At 66.0% G+C, this 10,285-nt stretch overlaps 3 protein-coding genes across 7 annotated transcripts in view; 1 reads left to right on the top strand and 2 right to left on the bottom strand.

Annotated features, from left to right (window-relative positions):
- The first annotated feature begins 2,051 nt into the window (after positions 1–2,051).
- LOC117999416 (insulin receptor substrate 1-like) lies at positions 2,052–4,545 on the top strand. The gene is made up of 3 exons (XM_034988506.1): positions 2,052–2,573; positions 2,808–3,937; positions 4,291–4,545. Exons 1-3 carry the CDS (start codon positions 2,177–2,179, stop codon positions 4,336–4,338), a joined length of 1,575 nt encoding a protein of 524 aa, XP_034844397.1. The 5' UTR covers positions 2,052–2,176; the 3' UTR covers positions 4,339–4,545.
- Positions 4,546–4,838: 293 nt separating this feature from the next.
- On the bottom strand, positions 4,839–6,495 carry SAP25 (Sin3A associated protein 25). Its single transcript, XM_034988512.1, has 6 exons — positions 6,290–6,495; positions 6,016–6,116; positions 5,806–5,912; positions 5,555–5,708; positions 5,294–5,391; positions 4,839–5,211 (listed from the first exon to the last, which is right to left on the bottom strand). The coding sequence occupies exons 1-6, from the start codon at positions 6,433–6,435 to the stop codon at positions 4,924–4,926; spliced, it is 894 nt and encodes a 297-aa protein (XP_034844403.1). The 5' UTR covers positions 6,436–6,495; the 3' UTR covers positions 4,839–4,923.
- Positions 6,496–6,669: 174 nt separating this feature from the next.
- Positions 6,670–10,285, bottom strand: part of LRCH4 (leucine rich repeats and calponin homology domain containing 4) — an 11,346-nt gene continuing 7,730 nt past the window's right edge. The window contains exons 11-18 of one of the 5 annotated variants that reach the window (XM_034988511.1): positions 9,981–10,100; positions 9,797–9,859; positions 9,603–9,706; positions 9,390–9,473; positions 9,093–9,178; positions 8,780–8,917; positions 8,603–8,680; positions 6,672–7,280 (exon numbers count right to left, since the gene is read on the bottom strand). In XM_034988511.1, coding sequence (XP_034844402.1) covers positions 7,176–7,280; positions 8,603–8,680; positions 8,780–8,917; positions 9,093–9,178; positions 9,390–9,473; positions 9,603–9,706; positions 9,797–9,859; positions 9,981–10,100 — 778 coding nt within the window. In that variant the 3' untranslated portion in view covers positions 6,672–7,175. Of the gene's footprint in view, positions 7,281–7,656; positions 8,286–8,602; positions 8,681–8,779; positions 8,918–9,092; positions 9,179–9,389; positions 9,474–9,602; positions 9,860–9,980; positions 10,101–10,285 lie in introns of those variants that run through there. The other 4 variants (XM_034988508.1, XM_034988509.1, XM_034988510.1 and 1 more) reach the window with 4 other exon arrangements.

Below are 10,285 nucleotides of genomic sequence, written 5' to 3' on the forward strand. Positions count from 1 at the left end.
TAGATCTCATCTGGGTAGGGCCAAGGGCAACGCTGTTGCTAGGGCAACTGATTAGGCCAGTTGTTGGGCTCCAGCTTTTTCCTGGTACCCGGCACGCTAAATCACCTGCTGCTGCTTGCCCAGAGCCCAGGTCCTCAGATCCCGGCTCCTTCCTGCTCCGTCGGTACCCAGCTCTTCGGGGTTCAGTGACACAAGGTCTCTGAGGCAGGAGCCGGTCTCTCTGAGGCAGCCGTGATTTCACGAGGACTGGGGTGCTGCACGGTGGCCTGGTTGATGGGGAGTGGGAAGGAGTAAGGATGAAGAGCCCCTCCTGTGCGTAGCTTCAAATCAAGCCTGGAGAGGAAGGCTCCAGGCCAGAGCACAGCGGGGCAGCACCAAGCCTGGGAAGGGCAGGGGCCTGCGGCTCTCTTGCTCCCTGCTTTGCACGCGGTACGCCTGTCGAGACCACACTGGAGGCAGTGGCCTTGAACATACTTCTGTTTTGCTGGCCGCTTATAGATCTATCGCATGCCTGCCTCTCCCTGGCCAATACCCACCAAGAGCAGAGGCTGCCACTGGCCCCGGGGCACGCATGAGCTGCCAACACCTCCCCTGCACCTTGGGAAGCTATGGCTGACCCGGATGCACCTGGTGGGGGCCCTGGGCACCACCTGCCTACTAGCCAGACGCCCATCCTCACCATGCTGGTTGGTTCCATGCATCTCACTCTCAACATGACCCTTGAAAAGACGTTCGAGGACCCTAGCTTGCACGCACACTACGCCACTGGCTTCCCCAGTATGCCAGAAGAGTCCCTTCCTCACAGGCCTGGGAAATGGAGACGCGTGGGTGGGAAGGTCAGCCCTCCTGCCTCCAGCTGTCGTGGCCTTTGGACGGGTCTGAGGCAGAGAACAGGCTTCCCTGGCTTCAATACTCTTGTTATGTCTCCTCCCCCCACTCCCCCATATATCATCTTTAACAGGGTCCTCGGTTGCCCACTTCCCCTCCTCACCCCTTGCCCCCCTCCCCCTGCTTTAGCTCTTACTTGCCACGACATTGATAGCACAAGGTCCTCTAAGGCTCCCACCCATGCGTCAACGCCTGGTGTGTCTTGCAGTGTGCGGTGACCAGCACCATCCCCCCGCCCCCCGCCCCAGCAGGAGTCTGTGGTCCTTGAAAGGATCAGAAGAGGGGTGTAAAATGTCTGAGTCCCAAACCTATCTCAAAATCTTAGGATGTAAGAGGCAAGGGGTACATCCGCCAGAGAGTCTGCGCCTCTAATAGCCTTTTTGGACAGTGGTGGTGAGAAGGGGCTGAGGGCAGTGAGAGGGAAGTGCCCCTGAGAGATGGTTTTGTCACAGGTTCTCCTTCAGTGGTCTCTTGACTGGAATTCTGGTGGCTAACTTATCTGAAGACCCCTCCTATCACCCTCAACCCAGAGAGAAGCTGAACCTCCAGCTCCTCTGAAATCAGCACAGCCCAATGCTTGGTGGCCCTGGCAACTAGGCTGGCTTGGGAAGGAAGAGTATAGAACCACTGGGGGGCGGGGGGTGGGGGGCTGGGAACACAGGGGCTGGACGCCTAGAGTGGGAAGTGGCGCTGCGGTAAGGGCCGTCCCCTAATCGCCAGGACTGCGCACTCCCGACCCAGTTCCACTCACGTTGGCCTCACTTCGCTGCTCCCTTAGCAGTCAGCTCAGATCCGTGGAGACGCCCACACACTCCCCGCCCCTGCGATCCCGGCCCAGGGGTGTTTGGGGTGGGGAGGAGGCCGCCTCTCCCAGACTTTCCCAATCAGACTTCACTCCCACGGCCCGATGTCCAGCGGCCCGGGGCGCGCGAGGGTTAACCCCGCGGGGTGGGGACTCTGGAGCAGTCGGCGGAGGCAGAGGGAGGGAGGGGGCAGGAGGCGACCAGAGGCGCGGGAGCCGGCCGGGGTCGAGCCTTGGAGAAGGCCGCTGGAGCCCCGCGTGTCGCCGGCCACCGGGCAGTCACTGGGGCACACGCTGCGCGCAGCGAGGGGCCACCGCAGACCCTCTGCCCCAAACTTCAAGTCCGGAGCAGGGGTGAGACGCTGGGCATCCAGACGGGTGGCAACCTGTCCGGACGCTGTCCCCCTCCCCGGAGACCGCCACCTCCACCCGACCTCTGCCGAGTCTCAGCCCCTACTCTGGCCACTACATTGCCTTTGGCCCGGGATGAAGCCCGGAGGCGGTGGCCCCCCGGCGGCCCCGGACTCCGAGCCGGCCGGCGTGCCCCTGGTTCTGCCGCCGCCCTGGGGCTGTCCCGCTGACGTGCGGCTCTGCGGCCACCTGCGGAAGCAGAAGTCCCAGCGCCGCCGCTTCTTCGTGCTCCGCGCCGACCCGCCGCGCCTCGAGTGCTACGAGAGCGAGAAGAAGTTCCGCGCCGGCCGAGCGCCGCCCAAGCTCAGCGTGAGCCTGGCGGGTGCGTGCACCATCAGCAAGCGCGTGGACGCGCGCCAGCGCCACCTGATCGTCCTGTACACGCGCGACCGCAGCCTGGGCGTGGCGGCGGCCTGCGAGGCGGAGCAGCAGGCGTGGTACAGCGCCCTGCTCGAGGCGCGCGCGGCCGCCGGTGAGGCCCGAGCCCCGGGCGGGCGGAGCCGGAGCCGGGGCGGCGGAAGGGGGGGGGCGGGAGCCGGGGCTTGGGTGATCGCGAGTTTAGTTTATCGTGGGTCGTCCCTCCCCGTACGTCTCCGAAATCGAGTTCAAACACGAGGCGTTTACACGTGTTTAGTTCTCGCGGCACAGTGACTCCAACCCCCCGGCCCAGGAGCCCCTGTGACCGGCTAGCCCCCTGTCTCTTCAGGTCCCAGCTTCCACGAGGACCCCGGCGCCTGCATTCTCGCTCCATTGCAGGACGTCTGGCCCGTGACCCTGCGGCCCAAGGGACTGGGGCGAACACGAGGCCTGGGCAGCGGCGGCTACCGCCTGTGCCTGGGTTCGGGGGTGCTGAGCCTGCTGCGGAAGCCCAAGGGCACAGGCTCTGGGGACACCCAGGCTTCGCCGCCGCCGCCCGCCCTGCGCCTGCCCCTGCTCAGTGTGCGCCGCTGCGGCCACGCAGACTCTTTCTTCTTCCTGGAGCTCGGCCGCTCGGCGCCCACGGGTCCCGGGGAGCTGTGGCTACAGGCGCCCGACGCCGAGGTGGCCCAAAGCATTCACGAGACCGTACTGGCCGCCATGAAGCGACTCGGGGATGGCGGTGCCGGTGGCAGGGCTGAGCCACCGCCAAGGAATGCCCCCGCAAGCGCTTACAGACCCTCCGCCTCCCAACCTTATGCAGCCCTGGCCTCGGCAGCCCAGTCAAGCGGCCAGAGCCATTGCAGGGGCCTGGCGGAGAGAAGGGGGAAAGCAGCCCTCCGGAAGCGGGCGGCCGCAGCCTCGCCGCCCGAGGGCTTGGAGCGGGGAGGGGGCTACGTAGCCATGGGAGCCCGGAGCGAGTACGAGCCCATGGGGGGTGGCGAAGCAGGTGGCTACATGGTGATGGCGCCCCCTCGCCTTGCGGCCTCTGCCCCCGCAGCTCCCCACTACCCGCGCCAAGGTTGCGGGGGCACCGAATACGTGCCCATGAGCCGCTTTCCGCCAGGGTCCTTGTCCTCGAGCTCCCTGCCCTGTTTCTATAAGCTCGGGGCTGGGGAGCCTGGACCTTCCTTCCAAGGCCCCCGCCGCAGCATCGGGGAACGTTGGGGACCAGCAGGGGCTCACTCCTCCTTGCAGCCGCCCTCCGAGCTAGCAGGGGAGTACGTGTGCATCAAGTACGTGGCGCCGGACTACTTAGGAATGGGCACCGCCATTCAAGAACCCCCCAACGGCCACCTCAACTACGTGGACCTGGACCTGATCCCTCCGCTGGAGGCTCGAGGCCACGCCCCCGGGGCCAGCAGGAGCCGCCAGCACAGCTATGCCTGCATCGAGTTCCAGAACCTCAGAGAAGCTCCGGTGAGGAGATGTGCGCAGCCCCGCCCTGTCTAGCTGAGGGATGGATGGGGAGGAGGGGAGAAAACAGGGCAAAGTTATGAATGCCTTCCCCCGACCTGTTCCCAAAGTAGAGGGGCTCGAAGGCCCCCTAGGACCTGCAACTTGCAGAAGCTCTGAGTTGCCCCCTTAGGGCCTGCTGCCCACTCCACCCCTTCCAGATGTGGTACCTGGAGATTCTTCAGGAAAGGCTCCCCAAGAAACTGGATTCTTTTAAGGGAGAAAATTCTAGAACCACCCTCCCCCCTTCCCATCCACAAACCCCTACAAACTCCAGGCTTCCTCAGCCAAAGCCCCGATCCTTTCTTTCCTGGCAGAGTTCCTGCAGCATCACTCCAGAGTCTCAGGTCAGCCTTGGCCCCTGACCCCGCCTCCAACGACTTGTCCCACATGGACCTGCTCCTCCCCACCCCGCACCTGCAGGGCCGGGCAGCCTAAGAACCAGTCCCCCGCCCCAGGGCGCCAGAGCAAGAAGGCTGAAGTACCAGGTATCTTACCTCTACTGCTTCCCCAAAGTGCTGTGCCGCTCCCTTCCTCCCTAATTTCCCTCTTCCAGTGCCAGCCATGTGTTCACACAATCCTCCCTTCTCTGGAGCCTGGTGGAGTTGATGGACTTCTTGCTTCCATATACTTGTCTTCCACATACTGTACTGTGGACCCCCACCCCCACCCTATGCCCTATTAAAGTGGTCCTGCTTGGTCAGCCTGGAAAGGTCTTAGGTCCATGGGTTCCCCTGCCCCCCTGCAGGGGTGACCAATGAGTAACGAGAATTTGAGGGGAGGAGAGCCTAAGCCATGTAAAAGAAGAGACCCCCATCCCTGTCTCCATGCCCCACTCTGCTACTCACTTGCTATAAGGAGCCTGTTTGCAAACCAAAACACTGCTTTATTGTCAACAGAACCTGCCTGGGGGAGTAGGGGACCCCACTCTGCCCACAGAAGAGCTAGGTTCAGTGGGCATCTGGGGTTCGTGGGACAGATGGGTCAGTGCAATGAGAACAGCTGGGGCTGCCACTGGGGCCTGGGTGGTCAGATACAGGGTCTGGGGGGCCAGCAGGGGGCGTGGGAGCCCCCGGGGAGGCAGGTCTCGGAGCCCCCTGGCTCATCTGCAGGAGGCCAGTGAGGGCGATCAGCTCAGGCCCACTGAGCCAGGCAGTGGAGCAGCCCGGGGATGGGGTGCGGAGGACCCAGGGAGACATGATAGGAGGTGGGAGCAGCAGCTTCAGAGAGCCCATGACCTGAGGAGAGAGAAGGGAGAAGTGTCTCCTCCAAAGCCCTGCAGGAGGACTAGCGTGAGGCCAGGGCAGGAGCTGCACTCACCTGCTGAGAGGCCTCTGACAGGTACAGGGGGACACGCTGCCCAGAGGGCAGCAGCGGGTCTGACAGAAAGACATCTTCGTGGCACATCACTGGGAACCCTGGAGAAGACAAGCTGGTAGGGCAGCAGGCTGCGGTTCCCACACCAGCGAGGGCTGCACTGGTTCCCGGGCGAGCTCATGCAGGGCACCTCCAGAGCCGGGGTGGGGGTGAGGGGGGGGGGGGGGGGGGGGCGGGGAGGCGGGGGGTGGCCAAGCAAAGTACCTGCATTCCTGGGCGCATGCTCTCCGTTCTGATGCCCCGTGGCTGGGGCCGGGGGCCTGAGGTCCCGGCCTGGGGCTGCCTCATACAGCGGCCAGAATGAGGGATGACACAAGGTCCGGCCGGAGAAGGAGGCGCCTGACGCACAGCTGGGCCCCTGTGGAAGGGGCAGGAAAGATCACTGGAGCTTCGGTCGCCTCCCAGGGCACCCCTGCCCCGTCCCAAGGCCAGAGCCCGAGATCCTCCCGACTCACCCACACCAGCCGAGGTCCTGCTCTAGCCTTGTAGTGGGGGTCCCATGGGGCTAGCACAGTCATCCTTGAGGGGGCCACCTCCCAGGCCATCTGGGGGGGAAGAGCAACTGGGGGGGAACACTTGAAGAGATTAAAACAGGCTCAGGAGTCGGCGGAAGGTGTCTAGGTGGGGGGCGGGGGGCGGGTAGAGGCAGCAAGGCCTGTGCCTACCTGGGGCTCCTGGGAACCGCTCGGCAGCCAGGCCTGGGGGGGCCCGGGGCGGCAGCTGCCCTCTCCGGCTCCAGGAAGGCCTTCGGGACCGGGGCTGCGGGCTGGGACGGGGAGGTACTGAGGCGCACCCCTCACAGCCTCCCCGGCTATCTCTGAGGCAGGGCCCAGGGGGCCCGGGGCCGGAGTTTGGCACACCCGTTCCTCAACGTGGGCGACGGAGACCTCCTCACACGCTGGGCCCCCTGCCGGACTTCCCTGCGGCGGAGCCCCTCACCTGTCCTGTGGGGGAGTCCCTGGCTCCCCCAGGGCTTCCTCTCCGGAGGTCCAGGCCTCGCCGGGGTCACTGCCCGCCGAGGGGCCTCGTTCCTCGGGCGCCTGCTCTTTGCCCGCGTCCCGCAGCCGAGGCGGCCGGGGCAACATGCCGCGTCTGGGGGAGGGGAGGGCCGCGCGGGGCAGCAGCTCTGTGCCCCGCGTCCGCGCCGCCCGCGCCGCCCGCGCCGCCCGCGCCTCCCACCTCCCCCTCCCGGCCCCACGCGGCCCGTCGCGGCCCGTCGCGGCCCGTCGCGGCCCCCACCGCCCGCAGCGGCCCGCCCTTCGCCCCACGAGCCCACGTCGCCGGCCCACCTCTCAGGGCCTCGCGACCACGCCGGCGCCCAGCGCGTTTCCGGGCCACGTGGCGCGCGCTCCCGCCGGCGTCTCGCGGGCGCCCCCTGGCGGCGGGGCTGGCGGCGTCCGCGCGCCGCCGCCGTCCCACACGGAAGAGTGGCGCCCCGCCGCGGCCAGCCGCAGGACCCCGGCGCGGACGTGGAGGCGCCTGCTTGCCCGCGACGCACCGCATTCATCCGCAGACGGACACACACACGCACACACACCCCCCGAGGGGCAGCCTGGAGGGTCCGGCTTCTTCTTTATTGCACTTGACACAACATCCGCCGCGCGTCTTCTATCCCAGACCCTCGGCCACACCCAGATGCGGCCAGGGCCTCGCTGGGCCGGCGGCTTCCAACCCCTCGGGCGGGCGGAGGGGCGCCCAAGGAACAGGGCCAAGCCCGAGGCCGCCCTCACCGGAGTCATTGCTAGGGAGCAGAGGCCGGGCGCGGCTGTCTTCTCTGCTCCTGGGTTCCCGGCCGGGTCGCAGCCCTGCGCCCCGACCTCGACCCCTATGGCCGTTCCAGCAGTGCGTGGATGACAGCAGCGATGTAGGGGAGGCCCCTTCCCGGGGCCCCCTCCTCTTCCAAGATGTGATGGGGCTGGCACAGGGACTCCTGGGGGGAGGGGCCCGGGTTAAGTTCCCCATGTCACCTTGTTCTCTGGCTCCCCTGCCCTTCTCAGAGGGCAGGGTGGGAGAAACCCTGAAGAAGCCTGGGCAAACAGGGCTGACAGGATGGCCCTTCGGGTGGAGGTGGCAAAGGTCAGGGGCACCCTGGACACGGCTTGGGGGCAAACGAGATGCAAGGAAGCTGCCAGTAGGTAACAGAAGGGCGATGACACAGGGGGCCAAGGCTCAGGGCAGGAGAGACCTGTCATTTCCAGAGGGAAATGCTGGAACAGGCAGGCTGACAAACAGAGCCCCAGGGGCACGGCCAGGGCTGGGCCTGGCCACGGCAGGAGCAGACGCCAACACACACACACAGAGGCGGCCACGGTCTGTACAATTTATACACAGAGACAGGGACCCAGCCTGGGCCCCTGTATCCCCTACAAATATAGAGTTCTCTCTACAAAATATAGATAATTTAGCTCCCCATAACAGTGGGGGGACGGTGGGGGGACAGCACAAGGAGGAAGGTTGAGATCTACCCTCCGAGGGAGCAAGGCCTGGAGGGAACGAAGGCACCATCAGCACTGAGAAGTGAGGGAAGGGAAGGGGCTACAGGAGGGTGGCCAGAGGCTGGGGGCCCAGGGTCTGGGTGCACCAGAGTGGGGCCTCTGAGGTCAGTGTTTGTGAGGGGAGGGGGTTCACTAGTGTCTTTGGTAGGGGCTGAAGGCACCACTGGTAGGGACCGGGGTCGCAAAGGAGTCATAAATAGAAATAGGGCAATGGGGGCGGGGAGAAAGGGTGACTTCAGGTCCTAGGAACCCAGGAGCCGAGTGTAGACGACATAGAGCAGCAGCATGAGGACCACGTAGAAGAGGATGAAGCCGCCCAGACCAGAGGGGGGCCAGAGGGGCGGGGGGACCCTGCCCCCCACCCGCCTCACAGCCTCCAGGGTGGTCCACAGCCCCTGGGCGGTGCCCTGGAGGAGATCTGAGGGCGAGCACAGGTCAGCCTGGGAAGGGAGAGTAGGGACAGATGGACAAGGACAAAGAGCAGACGTCAGCAGCAGCAGCGAGACCATCCTGCCCACCCCCTGCCCTCACGTGCCAGGGCCTGAGCCACGCCAACATGCGGAGTGCAGGGAAGGGAGGCATGCAGGGCAGGGAGACGCGCAGGACAGGGACTCGAGGACATGCTTCCTTCTGGGGAGCAGACACCCCTGTGAATGGAACCCTGCCACCCATGCGGAGTGCTCAGCTGAGCCCAGGACGTCGCCACTCTTTGTAGTAGGGACCAGCCCTGGGCTCCCGAGAACATACCCCCCCATACCTCAGGCACCCCCATTTTTCGACAGGCTTCTAAGAAACTCTCCACATTTTTCCGAGACTTGAGAGCACTAAGTTTTGGCTGGGGGAGGGCGAGAAAGGAAAAAGAGAAGAGAGTAAGGGCGAGGCCCCGGCAGTCCTCTGTCCCATCCCCTACCTCCCGCCCTGGGACCCAACTGACCACAGCAGGTGACGGCACGTGGATGAAGGGCACGGAGCGGGGCCGCAGCTGGTTGGCCAGCTGACACAGGATGACCCCATTGGCCAGAGCCTCTGCCAGGTCCTCGGGCAGGGGCCGCTGCAGCTTTGACTCGAGGACCTGGGAGGCAGGAGGGTGGGGGGAGGGGGAGGGGTCAGTGGGGACTCCTGCCCGCCCCTTGTGTCCTCAGTGGAAGCACCCACGGGGTGCGGCGGGAAGCCAGGAAACTTGAGGAGGCCGAGCGCGGCCCCCAGCCCCCCACCCCGCCCTGCCCCCCAGATCCCACCTCTCTTACCGGGCGCAGCTGTGCCATCAGCTCCTTCTCATCGAGAAGCTGGGGGGATCGCCGAGGTCTCAAGACAGAGTCTGGTGAGGAAGGGCCTGGAGAAGGAAGAGGAATGTGGGCCGTCTCTTAGCACCTGCCGCCGACTTCCTAGCTGGGCCGCAGGGTCTGGCACCCACATCTCCTGCCTTTGTGCTTATGGGAGTTCCAACACAAAGGGACAATAGACTGGAGAACTCCCAGGCCAGAAGGGGTGTCCGCAGCCCAGGGGTGAGGGCTGGGTTAGCACTGGGGACAGGGGAAACCCACCTGAACCACTCTGAGAGGAAGAACGGAAGAGGAAGCTGTTTGGTCTCTGAATGGAGCCGAGTGGCCGGGAAGCAGGCACCGTTGCTGGGGGCCAGAGCCAGGGACAGGTGAGAAAAGACACCCCTCAGAGTCCCACCTTCCCTCAGGCCAGCAGGCCCCAGCCACCCCCTCACCTACACAGTCCCCCCTCCTCTTCCCCCAGTCCTGTCCCACCTGGTCCAGCTGCAGGAAGGGGCTCCTGGGGGGCGGGGGCGGGGGCGGGGGCTCCCTGCCCTCCTGAAGCGCCCGGCTGGGTGGCACTGGACTTAGGCATGCCGCTGAGGAGCGACAGAGAGCGAATCAGAGGGAGGGGCAGGGACGGGGTGCGGGGACAGCGCTCGGGGAGGTGGGTCTGGGGGGACACATACTTGTAGGCGGCCTGAACGGACGCAGCACCTCCACCAGCAGCCCTGACCCCCAGCTTCAGAACACTGGAAAATGAAGGCCGTGTGGGGCCAGAGCGCAGGCGGGGGACCCGCCAACCCGAGGGGCAGAGGCGCTTACGGGGGCCCATCCCCACTCATGGCCGGCCCCCCCGCCCCTTGCCCACACCTGTCCTTCCTGGGGGCCCCCCACGCCCCACTGTGCTGCTGCTGCTGCCGCCGCTCCCGCTCCTGCCACAGCTGCAAGGTGTCGGGGCGCCGCCGCTCCTCCCCCGCCGGCTCCTCCCGCCTGCGGGGAGACGCAGGGCTGTGAGGCAGAGCCAGGGCAGGGGGCGGAGGGAGGGTCCAGGGGGCGGACGGAGGGTCCAGGGGGCGGAGGGAGGCTCCAGGGGGCGGAGGGAGGGTCCAGGGGGCGGAGGGAGGCTCCAGGGGGCGGAGGGAGGCTCCAGGGGGCGGAGGGAGGCTCCAGGGGGC

This window comes from Mirounga leonina, unplaced genomic scaffold, assembly GCF_011800145.1.
Source record: "Mirounga leonina isolate KUSES-001 unplaced genomic scaffold, KU_Mleo_1.0 Mir_454, whole genome shotgun sequence".
Lineage (NCBI taxonomy): Eukaryota > Metazoa > Chordata > Mammalia > Carnivora > Phocidae > Mirounga > Mirounga leonina.